Source organism: Erythrolamprus reginae, chromosome 9 (genome assembly GCF_031021105.1).
Source record: "Erythrolamprus reginae isolate rEryReg1 chromosome 9, rEryReg1.hap1, whole genome shotgun sequence".
NCBI lineage: Eukaryota > Metazoa > Chordata > Lepidosauria > Squamata > Dipsadidae > Erythrolamprus > Erythrolamprus reginae.
The window spans coordinates 39,084,195-39,102,702 of record NC_091958.1 but is presented as its reverse complement, the minus strand read 5'-3'; the positions used below and the strand labels follow the sequence as shown (position 1 = coordinate 39,102,702).

The 18,508-nt window shown below is 46.7% G+C and overlaps 1 protein-coding gene across 1 annotated transcript in view; it reads right to left on the bottom strand.

The window, feature by feature from the left end:
* The window catches only part of CASKIN1 (CASK interacting protein 1), a 160,551-nt gene that overhangs the window by 37,136 nt on the left and 104,907 nt on the right, over positions 1-18,508 (bottom strand). Inside the window, exons 6-11 of the mRNA XM_070761710.1 lie at positions 17,284-17,414; positions 14,772-14,880; positions 14,474-14,582; positions 11,402-11,496; positions 10,120-10,237; positions 3,498-3,740 (exon numbers count right to left, since the gene is read on the bottom strand). Coding sequence (XP_070617811.1) covers positions 3,498-3,740; positions 10,120-10,237; positions 11,402-11,496; positions 14,474-14,582; positions 14,772-14,880; positions 17,284-17,414 — 805 coding nt within the window. The remainder of the gene's footprint in view (positions 1-3,497; positions 3,741-10,119; positions 10,238-11,401; positions 11,497-14,473; positions 14,583-14,771; positions 14,881-17,283; positions 17,415-18,508) is intronic.

The window sequence follows — 18,508 nt, the reverse complement described above, 5'->3', positions numbered from 1 at the left end:
CTTTTCTATGAATTTCCTGATGTTTTCATTCACGCCAATGACTTCCAGGCATTTTATGATCCAGCTGTGTGGCAATGAGTCAAAGGCTTTCTTGTAGTCAATCCAGGTCATGTATAGGTTTGTTTTCCTGTTCTTACAGTTCTCTGAAATCATTTTATCAATTAGGAGCTGGTCTTTCGTACCTCTGCTTCGTCTTTTATTGCCCTTTTGCTCCACTGGCATGATGTCATCATCATCATCATCATCATCATCATCATCATTATTTACAAAATTGAATTTGGAGCAGAAAGAAGAGCAGCAGAAAAAAAGAGGAGGGGAGACAGGCCTCAGCACCATTAAAACTTGCAATCTTCAGTATGAAATTTTTGAACTGTCATCCGAGCTGTCAATGAGCCGAGCTACATCATGGGAAACTAATTATTCTGTAAGCAGTGTGCATCATTAGCACAATGATAATCTGCCAACTGTCATGGAGTGAATAAATGTGGTGTAAAAAATAAAGAAAAGAAAACAAGACCCAAATCTTTGAACAAGCATCGGAGGCTGGAAAGGGTTGGCTCGGGTGGCGGAAAGTCAGGGAAGGAAGATGATAAAAATGATAAAAACAAAACAGAAACCAAGGCAAGCACACTTGCTCTCACGCCCCCGTCTCTTCCCCCAGGAGATCGGCAGGGCCTGGCCAAGAAAATCAAGAGAGCCACAACGAGATTTGATTGCACCGTGGTGGTGCCATCTTGACTTTTTTGACCATCTTCTGCAGTCTCTGCCTTCTCCCATTTCTCAAACCAGGCTCTCCAAATTCCTCCCCCAACCACTTTCTGTACGTGCCTCCAAATTGTGCTTTCTCCTGAAAGTAATTTCTGGACTAATTCCTGGCCCTCCATCCTCCATCCCATCCGCACCTACGATTCTCAGCTGGGCCAAATGATCTAGGCAGCTGGCCATTGGTTTAGCCACCCATGAACTGCTCATACTTAATTTAATTTTATCAATAATTTTATTCATCACTCAGGTCATGTGTTTTTAAAATAATTCACTGCTCTGATTTTTATATCTTGATAGACCGCCTTCTGCCGCACGAATCCCAGCAACCGATTAGGTCCCACAGAGTGGGCCTTCTCCGGGTCCCGTCAATTAAACAATGTCGGTTGGCGGGCCCCAGGGGAAGAGCCTTCTCTGTGGCGGCCCCGACTCTCTGGAACCAGCTCCCCCCAGAGATTCTTGCCTTTTCTTGCCTTTCGTAAGCTCCTTAAAACCCACCTTTGTCGTCAGGCATGGGGGAACTGAGACATCTCCCCCGGGCATATACAATTTATGCATGGTATGTTTGTTTAGTAAATGGGGTTTTTTAAATATTTTAAATTATATTTAGATTTGTCATGAATTGTTTTGTTTTGCTGTGAGCCGCCCCGAGTCTGCGGAGAGGGGCAGCATACAAATCTAAATAAATGAATGAATGAATGAATGAATGAATGAATGAATAAATGAATGAATGAATAAATAAATAAATAAATAAATGCTATATTTTGGCTGGCTGACAGAAGCATTGTCCTGGCCTTTAGAACAGAAATCTCCAAACATGGCCACTTTTAAGACTTGTGGACTTCAATTTCCCAGAATTCCCCAGCTAACTGTTGCTGGATTGAAGTGCACAAGTCTTAAAATGGCTAAACTAGAACATCGGCAGAAGGGGATGAGAGTTTTCTGGTCTAGAAGTGATGGCAGGTGGGCGGTCTTCTAATCTACAGGTGTTGGAACTGGCCCCGCCCTCACATGGCAGCCATTTTGTGAGATGCCCTCAGTCAACCTGATCTCCTCTCACCAGGTGGGGGTTCCTACTTACCGCCGCTATTAGTGCGATGAGTGTGCAATTCCAGGTGATTGGTAGGCAGGTGCGCACGTCCAAGTGAGATTTGACTTCTTTTTTATTGTACAGTGGTACCTCTACCCAAAAACGCCTCTACTTACAAACTTTTCTAGAACTGGATGTTCAAGACTTTTTTGCCTCTTTTCAAGAACCATTTTCCACTTACCAACCCGAGCCTCTGAAACTGTAACCGGAAAAGGCAGGGAGAAACCTCCGTGGGGCCTCTCTAGGAATCTCCTGGGAGGAAACAGGGCCGGAAAAGGCGGGGAGAAGCCTCCATGGGGCCTCTCTAGGAATCTCCTGGGAGGAAACAGGACCCTGTGGTTTCCCCAATCAGAAGCATTGTTTGCTTTTACATTGATTCCTATGGGAAAAACTGCTTCTTCTTACAAACTTTTCTACTTAAGAACCTGGCCATGGAACGAATTAAGTTCGTAAGTAGAGGAACCACTGCATTTGTATTTTTTATGTTATTGTAAGCCACCTCGAGTCCTTCGGGATTGGGTGGCATAGAAGTCGAAATAAATAAATAAATAAGTAAGTAAGTAAGTAAGTAAGTAAGTAAGTAAGTAAGTAAGTAAGTAAATAAATAAATAAATAAATAAATTTGGCTTTTGCGCATGCTCAAGACATGAAATCTCACGAGAGGAGGCGTGGACGTGCAAGATTTTGGTGAGAGTTTTGCACCCGCGCATGTGAAGGAGCCAAAAATCGCCAAAAATCACTGAAATCTCATTTGGCCACCTGTCCTCTTGTGAGATTTCACTTCTTGCACATGTGCAGAAGCCAAATCTCGTTCGGATGCACGTGGCTGCCCGCCGGTCACCTGGAGCTGCACATGCAGCGCATTTTAGCTACCGGTATGCAGCGTGGCACATACCGGCTAGCAACCCATTACCGCCTCTCACCTCCTTCTCTGCCTCGCCTGCTGGATCAACCTACTCCTCATCTTCATCAACTCAACCACACACCCTGGCCAGGAGTGGCTTCTAAACCCCTTTACTACCGGTTCATCCGTGTGTAAGCATGAACATGTGATGCGCAGAAGCGTCCTGAGTGGACAGGCAGAGTCTCCCACCACTGGCAGCACTACCAGAACTGGACTGAACTGGGAGCCACCGACCACGGACGCTGACGCACAAATAGTAGTGGCACAGCAGTAGTGGGTTGCTAAAAGACACCACAGCTTTGGTTATCTTGCATGTGTGTGTGCATGTCCCAGCATGGTTTTGCTTCTGCGCATGCACAGGAAGCAAAATATCTCCAGGGGATGCGCGCACGAGATTTCAGCTAATTTTTTTTGCATGCGTGGAAGCAAAAAAATATATTGCCCAAATCTCACGCCTGCACGCGCATCCCTTGCAAGATTTTGCTTCCTGCGCATGCACAGAAGCAAAAGCATGCTGGAATGCATGCATGCGCATGCAAGCTAACCGAAGCTGCATGCACAGCGCACCGGTAGTGGCAGTAATAGGAATCCACCCCTGGCTTGCACAGGCGGACTCACCCAAAAGAACGACGGCCAAATGAAAAGCTGCACAAATGTTTGGAAGGACACACACAAACACACACACACCCAAATATGGCCAAAACATAACGGAACATAACATAAAATGAATGGAGGGTCTACCTGGATTGACGCCAGGCCTTTCCGCACCGCCCTGGGAAAGCTGGCGGTAGCCGAAGGAACTGAAAAGAGGCGGATGATGGGGGAGCATTGGAGATGGAGGCAGGCAATGGAGCTGATGGAGTCGGGGAGAGGAGGAGGAGGAGGAGGAAGCAGGGAGGCCGTTGGGTAGGGCAGCCCCCCGAGCTGGGAGGGAGATGGCTTGATACTGCCCTGGGGAAGGGTCTGACTCTGCATCCCACGGACCTGACAACAGAAAGACAAGAGGCAACATGAAGTGGGGGTTGCAAGCTGGGAGGGAGAGCCAGGAGTGGGGTTACTGGGGGAAGGAAGGAGCCACACACAGCCAAGTGTGTCATACACACACACACACACCATTGAAATCTCAGGGGTGTGTGTGCTACGGTCTCACTGGTAAACCTCTTTCTCTCGTTCTCCTTCAATTTTTCCCCTACTGAAAGGGAGCCCAATGTCAATTGGTACTCAGTGAAGGGCTAACCAAATTTTTTACTGCCACATTGCGGGCGTGGCTTATTTTGTGGGTGTGGCTTGATGGTCATGTGACCAGGGAGGAGTGGCTTGACAATCATGTGGCTTGACAATCAAGGAATTTCCAAGAACCTCAAAACAATCCCCATATCAATGGACTCAAAACAACCAGGTCACCGAATTCACCCCCATCCTAGAAATGAGCAGCCATAGAACAATGAAAGGACAGAAACATCCCACTTAGAATTTTGAAAGCACATTTTGAGCACTGTCATACAGGTGCCTTCATGATTAAAATGGCCATTCACAAAGTAATCACTTACTCAAAGGCAACAATCTACAGTGTCCCTTGCAGAGGGTCCCCAAAGTTGTCTACTTTAAGACTTGTGAATTTCAACTCCCAGAATTCTCCAGCCAGCGATGAAGACCTCTGTTCTAGAGCAGTGTTTCCCAACCTTGGCCACTTGAAGATATTTGGACTTCAACTCCCAGAATTCCCCAGCCAGCGAATGCTGGCTGGGGAATTCTGGGAGTTGAAGTCCAGATATCTTCAACAAGTGGCCAAGGTTGGGAAACACTATTCTAGAGAATATTACAGCCATTCGGAAAGGAGGGGGAGGCAAAAACCCAGATCACATAGAATTCATTCCAGATCTTATCTCCTGATACTTTTCCTAGACACTTTTGTTTGGAGCAGAATCGCCGGCTTTCGGGTTTTTAAACACATTGGGAAGAACACAGAGGCTGCCCAAAGAGGACGCCCTGCATTTTTCTTTCAACATCTTTTGGTGCAAATTGGGTGCTCGGGGTGGAGCTCCATTTTCGCTACCCCACTGCGCTCTCCTCCCCCCGGTCTGGGCAGCAGCCCACCCCTCTTTGTACTGTACCTGCAACATGGCTGCAAAATTGCCTGGTACGCAAAAGCTCCTGAGCAATCGCAAGCCTTCCCCAAGGGATCCCCAGGTGATTATGGGGATAGGAAAATGATGCCGGCTGCAAACCACAGGGGCATCCCTGCTGGCGAAGGATGTGCTTGAAGCCACCGTCTCTTGTCAAATGCACTTTGCCAGGTTTAAGGGAAACACACACACACACACCGGGGTGGCCCTCCCTGATTTTAAGGCCTCCGTTCCTCTCTCCCACCTACCCGCTCTTGAGGATTTAATCTGCCTTCAAAGAAGATTGGGGCTTACAATATTAATTATACGTGTAACAGGATTCTAACGGAATTTAAATAGGGATAATCTACTTCTTCTTTTTTTTCCCCCAGCGCCAAATCTCCAGTTGCAATAAAGCAAAGTATTAGATGTGGGGTGGGAGAGGAAATAATCAGGAGGGGAGAGGTAGAAAAATTAATTACGAGGCATCCAACCTTCAGAAAGTAGGACGGGAATATCAGCCAGCTCCAATTTAAGGCTTTGGCTGCATATAAGTGGCTGGTTTCTTTCCTCCAGATACAGAGTAAGATTTGGGTGGAGGCCACAGGCTACAAATTACAGAATGCAGAAGAAGAGCGTTGGAACTTAGAAGGAACCTTGGAGATCTTCTAATCCAAACCCCTGCTCAAGTAGAAGATCCACCTAGACCAGTGGTTCTCCACCTGGGGGTCGGGACCAGGGGTGGGCAGCAGGCAGGACAGGGTGGAACACAGTTCCACCAGCGGAAATGAAGCCGTATGCCCAGCTCCAGCTGACTATCCCCACCTCCTCCTCCTCCTCCTCCTTGGAAAGCAGCAGGGAGACCAGCACCAGCAGGAGTTGCAGGGGGCCATTTCCTCCCCCCTCTTTTCTCAACAGCTGATCAGCACCCGGTCGCCTACCTACCCAGCCTGAGGCAGGGAGCGACCCAGGAAGAAGAGCACGGGAAACACAAAGCAAATTGTCACCCCAGCGAGCGACACTGGAGATGTTGTAAGCGGAGGACATAACTGTTCAGTTGAACGATGATGATCGTTCAAGCCACTCCCACCTGGTCACATGGCCAGCAAGCCACTCCTACCCAGTCACATGACCATCAAGCCACCCCCACAAAATAAGCCACCCCCACAGTGTGGCAGTAAAAATTTTGGCTGCCCATTACTGGTCGGGACCCCTTTGGGGGTTGAATGACCATTTCAGAGGGGTTGCCTAAGACCCTGGGAAAAGACAAATTTCCCATGGTGTTTGGAACTAAAGCTTCTATTCTGGCGCCTTGGAACATATTTTGACAATCCAACCAATCAGGCATTGACGATGGGCGTGTCCCTCTGATCTTCCTGCCAATCAGCTTAAAGCTCAGTTGGGAGAATTGTCGCTAGACTTATGGGTGGGGGTTGCCACAACATGAGGAATTGTACTAAGGGATCGCAGCATTAGAAAGATTGAGAACCCCTGGCATAATTCCAGACAAGTAGCTGTCTAGTCTCTTCTTAAAAGCCTCCGGGAATTCTTGGTTGAGAAACTGAGTTTCCAAATTGCAACTGATCTGGTGCAAAAGACCTTCCTGTCTCACAAACTTCTAACAAGGGTTTATGGAGATGGTACCTATTTGCAATCACAATTGATGAAGCTCCTCCCAAAAACAGTCCAGTTGCTTTTTTGGGAGGGGGGGGACCCACACCTTTGAGACTCCAGCAAGCAGCCAGGCAAGGGTGCCAGAGAGCTTCCAAAATGCCCTTTTATGGATATCTGAATTTTGGCAAATCTAGAGACATAATTTTTTTTTCAACCTTGGCCCCTTGATGTATGGACTTCAAACTCCCAGAATCCTTCAGATTGGCTGGGGAATTGAAGTCCATACATCTTCAAATGACCAAGGCTGGATGGTAGCTCCTTTTTTCTTTTTGCACGATGTGGAAAGGAGCCACAGAAAAGGATACAAGGCCAGGTTTTCACATGGAAAATCTGGATTGGATTCAAAGATCCGACAAGTGCAGCTGCTTTCGAAGCAGACTGAAGTCCTTGCCAACCCCCTGCTCTCTGGGTATGCTGCAATTACAACTCTGGGTGGAACGGGTTTTTATCATCCCTTCTCTTTTGGCTCTAGGTCTGCATAGCGTTGGGGAAAGATCCTAGAGGTGATCTTTCCAATCTGGATATAAGGATAAATTTTCTGACGGTGAGGACAATCAACCAGTAGAACAGAAATTGCCTTCAGAAGTTGTAGGGCCTAGAAGCTTTCATCACTGGAAGCTTTCAGGAAGAGACTGGTCAGCCACCTGTCCAAAATGGTGTAGGGTCTGCTGTTCAAGCAGGAGGTTGGACTAGAAGACCCCCAAGATTCCTTCCAAGTCTGTTATTCTGTTTCTGTTATTGTTCCAAAGTGCTGGAAGACACGGCAAGAAGATATTGAAGAGAGATCCAACCTAGAACTAAGTATAAATTTCCTGGCACTGAGAACAATCAACCAGTTGCCACCAGAAGTTGTGGGTACTCCATCACTGGAGTCTTTTAAGAAGAGACTCGAGAGCCACTTATGTGGAATGGTACAAGGTTTCCTGTTTGAACAGATGGGTTAGACTAGAAGACCTCTAAGGTCCCTTCCTTCTCTGTCATTCTCTCTGGCCAAGCTGTCTGGGCACATCTCCAGTATGTGCCCATTCAGGAAACTCTAGAAACCACTGCCATCATTCCTGACCGCCTCGACTGGCTGCCGTTTCACACCCCACGATGGCTCCCAGCTGGCCCCCATTGAAGACCCATCAAGCCCTGGAGGTCTCCAGCCCTCAAGAGATGCTCAGTCATTGCTTGATTGTGCTGGCTGGAATTGGATATCACTGGCTTTCTTTTCTGGGTCATGTTTTTCACTATCAGCTTTGAGGTGACCTTTAATGGGAGTAAAATAAAATGCATGCAGTATCTGAGCACCCACTGAATGCTTCCAAATGTTAACCAAACCGTAGACTGGGGGGCTGTTGTGGCCTGTCCACGTCCTGCGCAGCTGATCATGGATTCTGAGGATGTGAGTTGGTATCCTAGGCCAGTTACTTGGCACCAGAGTCTGAGAGTGAGGAGGTCGTAGAGGAAGTGGGGTCAGACGATGAAAGCCAACCAGGCCCTGTTGCACCTCTAGAGGTGCCTATGAGTGACTCAGGAGAAGAGAAAGAGCCTCTTCTCGGAGCTAGAGTGCGCAGAAGTATTAGCAGGCAGGAATGGCTGAACAGGAAAAGGATCTATGCATGAATAGCTCTATAGAACAATTAGCCAAGCCTTTTGGCTTTTTAAGGGTGGGCTTCGTGATGAGTTAGTGCAGAAGTCAACTTTCAAATGTACTACCGTGTTTCCCCGATAGTAAGACACCCCTGATTGTAAGACGTATCGGGGGTTTCAGGGGGGTCGGCTAATATAAGCCGTACCCCAAAAGTAAGACATATGTCTTACTTTCGGGGAAACACGGGGGTATTGCCGCCTCCCTCTCATCTAGCTGGACCTGGAGAGCGAGAAGGCGGCGGCGGCGAGGGCGAGGGAGGCGCTTGGGAGTGGCGCGGCGGGGAAAGCAGCGGGGGCGGGGGCCGCCTCCCTCCCTCCTTCCTTCCTTCCCAGCTGGCAGCGCACTCTGGGCCTCGCCGGCCGGCCGGCTCCCTCCTCATCTGTCTATGTCTTTTTCTGACTCCAGCGCTACCTTCCTGCTCAACGAGGTAACTTAACGGGCACCGTTTTTTCCAATATAAGACATACCCCGAAAGTAAGACATAGTGGGGCTTTTGGGGATAAAAAGAAAGTAAGACACTGTCTTACTTTCGGGGAAACACGGTAAATGGATGTTCAGATCTGGCGCTTTGAATATTTATGTTGAATTACAAATTTAGAAAGTGGAATCTTTGTCTCTGCTAACTCAGAGTGAGTCATGTTAATGAGAGATGGTTGATCAAAGAGAAGTATTTTTTGGGGGGGGGTGATTTATTGTTAGATACTCTAATGAACAGCTGAGACTGAACGGACTTATTTCTTGCTTTGCTGATGCATTTAAAACATCTAAACCTCCCCACTACTAAACTATTAGAATTACATGCTTAGCAGTAGTGACTGTGAAAGAGATCTCGGAGCCCTGGTGGATAACCCAACTAAATATGAGCCAGCAATGTGCAGCAGCAGCTAAAAAAGCCAACACGATCTTAAGCCGCATCAATAGGGAGATACACTCCAAGACTAGGGAGGTATTAACACCACTCTATAACGCCTTTGTCAGACCACAGCTGGAGTATTGCATCCAGTTCTGGTCACCACACTTCAAAAGAGACATAGAAACTCTGGAAAAGGTGCAGAAAAAGCAACCCAAATAGTAAGGGGACTAGAAACCAAGACATATGAAGAGAGGTTGCAGGAACTGGGCATGGATAGTCTAGTGAAAAGAAGGGCCAGGGGGGACATGATAGCAGTACACAGGTACTTGAGGGATTGCCATGGAGAAGAGGGGGCCACACTATTCTCCCGAGCACCACATGGCCAGAGGAGGAACAACAGTTGGAAGCTGACCAAAGAGAGGTTCAACCTGGAAATAAGGAAGAACTTCCTGACGGTCAGAGCGATCAACCAGTGGAATGGCCTGCCAGCGGAGGTTGTGAACTCCCCAACTCTGGACATATTCCAGAGGAGATTGGACTTCCATCTGACTGGGGAAGTGTAGGATTTCCTGCTTGAGCAGGGGGTCGGACGTGATGACCTGCAGGGTCCCTTTCAACTCTAATTAATCAATCAATCAATTAAATTTCATTAAATAATTAACTAAATCAAATAATTAATTAAAAATTAATTAATTAATTAAAATAAATAAATAAATAATTAAAATTTATTTATTTATTTAAAATAAAATCTTGTCAAATCCGTGTGTGTGGACCTACTTCTTGGGGGGGAGGTGCATCGCTGGTACAGAATAGGGGGTGTTCCCAATTCTCTCTTGTGTGTGTGTGTGGGTCAAAAACTGAAGAGACCGGAAATGGAACCAAAGAGAAAGATAGAGGCTTAGTGGTGCAAGGAAAGACCACATTGCTCCCACCAAGCCTAAACTTCCACGATGTCTAAAATTCTTATCTGGAAGCCCCCAGTGGAAGCAGAGCAAACCCAGGCAGCCAGAAAGAGAACAAGGAGTGAAACCCCCCCACCCCAAGTGCCTTTCCACCCCTCAGAAGGCTGGGAAGCCCCCCAGGAGTGATATTTGCCTGTGCGTTTACTGATGGCCTCAACCAGGGTGGACGGGAAGTATCCCACACGGTCATTGCCTGTCCGGTTGTCGTGGATGCAGCCTTTCCACCGGCCGTCGGCGTGTTGCTCCAGGACCTGTGGGAAGGGCAGGGAGAGGGGAGGAGAGGAGGCAGAGACTGGTCAGCGGCCAGGGAGCAAGGAATAGCCGGGACACGGTCCCCTGCGAGAGGGAAACAGAAAGTCAAAATGGCGACAGGAAGTTTTCATCCGCCATCTTGATTGTTTTGCCTCCACAAATGTTTCCGCCACCAAAAATGTGGCCTCTCCTCTCTTGAACCCAGAGCCACCCCCAATCACCATTCTGTACTCTGCACGTGCCCTAGGGTAGTGATGGTGAACCTGTGGCAAGCATGCCGCAGGTGGCACATGGAGCCATACCTGAGGGCACATGAGGCATTGCCCTATGTCAGCTCCAGCTGATTTTCGGCCTTCCAGAGGGTGGGGGGAGGCCATTTTCACCCTCCCCAGGCTTCAGGATAGCCTCCGGAGCCTGCGGATGGCAAAAATCGGACCCAACGAACTTTCCGAAAATGGAAATGAATTTCCAGTAGGCCCGTTGGGTCCCTTTTCGCCCTCCCCAGGCTTAACAAAAGCTTCCTAAAGCCTTAGGGGGGAAAAAAACAGCCCAACGGCTCTACCGGAAGTTTGTTTTTGAACTTCCATTAGCCCCGTTGGGACCGTTTTTCACCATTTACAGGCTTTTCCTGAAGCCTAGGGAGGGCAATAAACAGCCTATTCCACCACCCCCTCAGGGAGGCCACTCTGGAAGGCTGAAAATCAGCTGAGCATGCATGGGGGGCAGAGGGGAGTTGTGCAAACGTGTGTGGGTATGTCATTGCATGATGGGTGCTGGGCACATAAGCAAAAAAAGGTTCGCCATCACTACCCTAGGGCAAGGGTAGGGGAATTTGGCTCTTCTATGACTTGTGGACTTCAACTCCCAGAATTCCTCAGCCAGTTGTGCTAGCTCAGGAATTCTGGGAGTTGAAGTCCAAATGTCACAGAAGAGCCAACTTTGCCTATCCTTGCCCTAGGGCATCAGGTTAATACTTATTATGGGTAATCCTCAAGTTACGACCATGCTGGAGTTTGCCCAACACAGTTGTAACTGGGCATTGTTAACGTGGTCCAGTCAAGCCTTCAAGTGGGAGGCGGGCATCTGTTGGGGGCAAGGCTGGACCATGTCTGCAACCATCTTTGGCCCAGGAGCGTTCGAACTCAGTGCCCGCAGGGACTCACCGTGATGATGTCCCCAGCTTTAACGTTGAGGCTGGTCAGGTCATAGTTGTTGCAATAATCTTTCATGGCCCTGACCTGCAGGGCGGCCGAAGCATCTGGGAAGAAAAGAAGAAGAAAGGAAGGGGAGGAGGAGGAAAGAAGGAAAGGAGGGAGGGAGGGGAGGAAGGAAGGAAAGAAGGAAAGAAAGGAAAGAAGGAAGGGAGGGAGGGAAGGAACGAACAAAGGAAAGAAGGAGGAAAAAGGAAAGGAGGGAGGGAAGGAAGGAGAGACGGTGCAGTGGTTACAATATAGTACTACTTCTGCTGACTAACGGCTGCCTGCAATTTGGCAGTTCAAATCTCACCAGGCTCAAAGTTGACTCAGCCTTCCGCCCATCCGAGGTGGGTAAGATGAGGACCCAGATTGTTGGGGGCAATAAGCAAAGGGAGGGAAGGAAGGAAGAGGGCTGTGCTATTGCTATTGCTCCTTGTATCATTGGCTAGGTCAGGCAGCCCCTGATGTGCTCTGGGCACCCCTTCCCACTGCTAGCCTTGCCCTCCAGGCCTGCTATCATTCATGAGAAGGCTGACCATCCCTTCCTTGAAGGCCAGCAGCTCTTAAGCCCTCCCAACTACTAAGGATCCCCCAGAACTGCTCCCAAGAGGGACACAAATGACAACTATATTGTATTGTTCTTCTTTTTTATGTGTTGTAAGTCTTTGGAGAGGAGTGGCATATAAATCCAATTAAATAAATAAATAAAAATAAAAATAAAAATAAAATGGTCTTCCACCACCATCGTCACTCTTGGCATGTCTCCCCTAAATTGAGCCAGTAGATGGCGGCAGAGCCACGAGCTTCATCCCAACATTAGATTTATAGATGTGAGATGGTCAAAATGGCCTCATTTTCAGAAGAGGCACCGCGATGCACGTAATGCAGGTGTCCCAGGTAGATTTGGGACAAGGGAGACCCAGTGAGCTGGCATTGAGCCAGTTCCTTTTTGGCACACAAAAGGTTCTTGGGAGGAAATCCAGAAAGCCGGGGATGGGGAACGGAGACGGATGCAAACTTTACTGTCTTGAGCAGAAGTGCCCTAAAACGGTACTCAATTACAGACATTATTTGTATTAACTGACCTATTTAAACAATGATAATGTCAAGGCGGAAAAAGCATCAATAGGAAAATATATAAGATAATATATAATATATATTTTATATATAATATATAATAACAATAATATATAAGATAATCAAGATTGCAGAAAAAACAATTGCTGCCAACCTGCCTTCCACTGAGGACCTGTATACTGCACGAGTCAAAAAGAGGGTGGGGAAAATATTTACTGACCCCTCGCATGCTGGACATAAACTGTTACAACTCCTACCATCAAAACTGCTGAAATGTAAAAGCTGCTGAAATGTAAAACCTCAACCAATGTCAAACATATTTGTTAATTTTGTTTATCTTAATTATTTAATAAAGTTTATTTTTAAATGGAAAAAAATACATCGCTACAGAGCACTGCACACCAAGAAAATTAGACACAAGAACATTTTCCCCGAACACCCTCACTCCACTAAACAAACAATTCCCTCGACACTGTCGAACTATTTACTAAGTCTGCACTACTATTGCTACTAGTTTTTTCTCATCATTCCTATCATCCTTTTCCTCCTACTTAGGACTGTATGACTGTAACTTGTTGCTTGTATCCTTAAGATTTTTATTAATATTGTTTCCTCATTGCTTATTTGACCCCTTTATGACAATCATTAAGTGTTGTACCACATGATTCTTGATTTTTGACAAACGTATCTTTTTTCTTTTATACACTTGGCCAATAAAATGATTCTATTCTATATAACCATATTAGTTAATATGTCGATATGAATAGCCGTAAGAGAACCCCGAGGTGTATAATTGTATAAATGTAACTGTATTTATCTATATTGGGATGTTGTCTTTTTTATTGTTTGAAGGTTTGTTTGTTTGTTTATTTATTTATTTATTCATTAATTAATTAATTAATTAATTCATTCATTCATTAGATTTCTATGCCGCCCTTCTCCACTGGCTCAGGGTGGCTTACAACAGCACAAATACAATACAAAACGTGTGAGAAATCAGAGACTAAAAATACTACAAATTCTAAACCCCCATTATTCCTAAAAAACCACAATCACCCGCATTCATTCAACTAGGTTTTTCTTTTGTTTTTGTTGTTTTTGTATGTATAAGTTATTTGTGTAGTATGTAGTTCTTTTTTTTGTATGGTTTTGAAGGTATGTAAATTAATAAAAAATATATTAATTAAAAAAAAAGAAAAACATAGAACAATGGTGTCAGCTACTTTTGCACAGCCCCTCCCATTTAGGAAGGAAAGGGCACCACCAGGGGCAGCTCAGCTGTAGAGGATTTTCTGGCTATGCCCCCTGTTGTGGTTGGCTCTGGCCCAGCTCCTGCCCCAGTGAGTGGGGAGGTGGATGCAGGGGAAAATTCAACATGTCACAGGCCTGTGTTAATGCCGACAGAATCAGTCCAGAGTTTAGTTTCCTTGGATGAAGAAGAAGGTGGGAGTGACTCGGCAGAGGAGGGCTTGGCACACAGCCCAGGAAGTCACTCTCCCTTATCTTCCGTTGATTCAGATGATGATATTTTGGACCCACGCAAGCTCAGAATTATGCGTAGAAGTGACCAAGTAAGAACATATTACTGAAAATAAGGGAGGCCACCTGTGTTTGGGTGGGGCTCCAGTAATTAGGGCTGCTGCTATAAATAGCAGCATGTGGGTTTGGCCGTTGTGGAAGAATATCTGATCGCAGTTCGTCAGGAATCTTGTGTTGCTGGACTTTTGTTGCTTTTTCACACCTTTGAAGACAAAGCAGAGCAACGTGTGTGTGTGTGTGTGTGTCACTTTGTTGCAATACAAAAAGAGTGCTTAGTTTATTTTGAATTTTGTGATAAAGAACATTGTTTTGAATTTTCAAATGTGTGTGTGTCTGAAATTTGTACCTTTGAATTTTCGGGAGGGTCCTACCAGAGAGCCCAGCAGAACAGCCCCCCCCCCCAAGACTCCCACCTATCCTCACCTCGCAGCATCTGCTTGATCTCCTTGCTGGCTTGTGTGGCCGTGAACTGGTGGACAATGTCCAGGGCGGTCTGGCTGTAGGTATTCCGGATGTGGGCATTGATCCCGCTCTATGGAAGAGAAGGGGAGGGGTATCTATGTGAGGACACGGGAGGGGGGAGGCCTCTGAGTGAAGAGCAGTTGGAATTGACCCTGGATGCCAGTCACCAGCAGTCACAATCGCCAGGGGGCCTGCAGACCCATTGGGAAAATCTATGGGTCCCTCCCTCCCTGGGAAATGGGGGTGGGTGGGGGCTTACATCCAGGAGGAGGCGCACCACATCCGTCTTGCCACATAGGGACGCTTCGTGCAGCGCCGTTCCTGCCTTCGTCTGTCGGTTAATGTCAATGCCAGCCTGGAGCAAAAGCCTGCAAGAGAGAAAAGTGTGGGTTATGACCTCTAAAGCCCTACATGCCATGGGACCAGATTACTTATGGGACTGCCTCCTGCCACATGAATCCCAGCGGCCGGTTAGGTCCCACAGAGTCGGCCTTCTCCGGGTCCGATCAACTAGACAAAGTCACTTGGCGGGGCCTAGAGGAAGAGCCTTCTCTGTGGGGGCCCCGGCCCTCTGGAATCAACTCCCCCCCCAGACATTGCTGTTGCCCCCACCCTCCTCCCGCCTTCCATAAGAGTTTAAAAACTCACTTATGCGGCCAAGCTTGGGGTCATAACGAATATATAGTAAGCTTGCTGAATGGGATGTGTGCATGTTAACAGGCTTTTAAATTTCTTTTTAAATGTAACTCTTAATTTTAACTTACTTTTATCTCAATGTACACTATTTTTTATATGTTGTGAGTCACCCTGAGTCTTCGGAGATGGGCGGTATATAAATTTTAATAATAATAATAATAATAATAATAATAATAATAATAATAATAATAAGTGGAATAAGAATTGGAAGAGGTCCTTAGAGGTTAAGACACTTCAACAGATTAATAGAGTTGGAAAGGACCTTGTGGGTCATCTAGTCCAATCCCTCTACACCATTTTCGGACAGATGGCAGTCACGTCTCTTCTTGAAAACCTCCAGTGATGAAGCTCCCACAACTTCCAAAGGTTGACTGTTCGCACTGTCAGAAAGTTCCTCCTTATTTCTAGGTTGAACCTCTCCTTGTTCAGTTTCCATGCATTATTCCTTGTCTGTCCTTCGGGTGCTTTGGAGAATGGCTTGACCCCCTCCTTCTCTCTATGGCAGCCCCTCAAATATTGGAAGATGGCTTAGGACCTGATTACCTACAGGACCATCTCTTGCCTCCTGTATCCCATTGATCGGTTAGGGCCCACAGGGTCAGCCTTCTCCAGGTCCCGTCAGCCAAACAATGCTGGCTGGTGGGCCCTAGGGGAAGAGCCTTCTCTGTGGTTGCCCCTGCCTTCTGGAATCAACTCCCTCCAGAGATCTGTACTATTCCCAAAGAGCTTAAAAACACATCTATGCTGGCAGGCATGGGGCTGCTGAACTTGGTTGCTTTGTGCCAGCCCCATCAACGTATGATTGTTGGAGAGGTGGACTGTCTGTGAGATGTTTTAAGTTAAGGGTTATTTTACAATGATGTTTTATAGTGTTGGTTTATTTAATTTCGATTTCTTCCATTGTTATGTAATATTAATATGTTGTAAGCCACCCTGAGTCTCAGGAGAAGGGCAGCCTAGAAATTGGATAGATGATAGATAGATAGATAGATAGATAGATAGATAGGTAGGTAGGTAGGTAGGTAGGTAGGTAGGTAGGCAGGCAGGTAGGTAGGTAGGTAGGTAGGCAGGTAGGTGCAATAGCCTAGGGGGGCAATAGCCTAGCTCTGTTAAAAAGGGCTATTGCTAACATGTTGTAAGCCACCCTGAGTCTAAGGAGAAGGGCAGCATAAAAATTGAATAAATAGATAGATAGATAGATAGATAGATAGATAGATAGATAGATAGATAGATAGATAGATAGATAGATAGACAGACAGACAGACAGATAGATAGACAGGAAAGAAAGAAAGAAAGAAAGAAAGAAAGAAAGAAAGAAAGAAAGAAAGAAAGAAAGAAAGGTGCTAACATGTCTCCTCTGGTCCTTCTCTTCACCAGACTGACCATGCCCAGTTCCTGCAACTGTTCCTCGTATTTTTTAGTCTCCAGGCCATTGATCATGAAGAAGATGGCTACCATCGTGTGACTGACATACCTCCATTGTTTACAGGCCTGGATGAAGGCCAAGCAGGATGGGCCTCTGAGCCAGCCATGGCTGTCACCTTGCTTTTTTCATTGACCTCCCCCTCAGGTCCCTGTGTGCAACTGTTCCTCTTTGGCGGTAGTGAATACCTACTGGAATGGTAAACGATGCCACACCGGTAGTAAAAGTTGAACTGTGTGTGCAGCTTTGGGTCTCTGGCATGCACGCACGCGTGTCACAGCATAGTTTTGCTTCTGTGCATGTGCAGGAAACAAAGACTCACGAAGGGACGCATGTGTGTGAGAGATTTTGGCGATTTTTTGCTTCTGCACATGCAAGGAAGCAAAAAAAAAAAAAGGGGGGGCGAAATCACATTCCTCGCAAGATTTTGCTTCCTGCGCATGTGCTGAAGCAAAAAACAAGATGGCAACAACTGGGTCACCACCAGTTCCAGCGATTCAGACTGCCAAGTTACTGACGGTTCTGTAGATCCAATCTGAACAGGTAGGAACCCACCTCTGCTACCCAGGTTGTGCGTTGTCAGAAGGGGCCAAGAATCCTGACCCTCCCTTTTGCCCAGCCTCTCCGGGCCCGGATCCCTCCCTCCGCTCACCTGATGACATCAATGTGCCCATTCTTGGCAGCCAAGTGCAGCGGGCTGGTCCCGTTTGGGTCAGTGATGTCCCCCGGCTTGGGCTCCAACAGGGCTGCGCACATGTTGCTGTTCAGAAGCAGCTGCACCACCTGGCAGGCCGAGAAAGAAAGGAGGTGCCCAAGAATTTCCTCCTGGGTCATCTCCCCATTCCCCCCGGCTCACACACAGACGGCAGCCAAAGGTCCCCAAAGCAGCCAAATCCTCCCACTTCCCACCCAACGTAAGGAACACACATCACTTAGTACCCTTAAGAAAAGCCCAGGGTTGGCCATAAACATAAAGCTCCTATATATACAGTGGTACCTCTACCTACAAGCACCTCTACTTACGAACTTTTCCAGATAAGAACCGGGTGTTCAATATTTTTTTGCCTCTTCTCAAGAACCATTTTCCACTTACAAACCCGAGCCTCCGAAACTGTAACCGGAAAAGGCAGGGAGAAGCCTCCATGGGGCCTCTCTAGGAATCTCCCAGGAGGAAACAGGGCCGGAAAAGGCGGGGAGAATCCTCAGTGGTGCCTCTCTAGGAATTTCCTTGAAAAAAACAGGGCCGGAAAAGGCAGGAAGAAACCTGTGTGGGGCCACTCTAGGAATCTACTGGGAGGAAAAGGTCCGGAAAAGGTGGGGAGAAGCCTCCACGGGGCCTCTCTAGGAATCTCCTGGGAGGAAACAGGGCCTCCACCCTCCCTGTGGTTTCCTCAATCACACACATTATTTGCCTTTACTGTACATTGATTCCGATGGGAAAAATTGCTTCTTCTTACAAACCTTTCTACTTAATAACCTGGTCATGGAACAAATTAAGGTCGTAAGTAGAAGTACCACTGTATTTCTCTTTAACTAATAACAAAGAGTAAAGGGAAGTCATATAATGCTACTTAAAGGCTAAGTAATGATGAAAGTCAGCAGATTAGTTGACCCTGTTTCTCTCTTCTCTTCTCCTCTTCTCTGTTTCCTTCCCCCCTTTTCTCTCCCTTCTTTATTTTTTTCTCCCTCATCTCTTTCTCTTTCTTATTCTTTTTCTTTTTTTCTTCTCTTTTCTTTTTCTTTTCTGTTTTGCCTGTTTTTGTAGTTGACTATTTTGCTTGTTTGTTTTTTAAATGTAAATAACTAATAAAGATTTTTTTTAAAAAAAAAAAGCTTTGACAAACCACCCTGCAGAAATCACCAAGGTTTCAAATTTA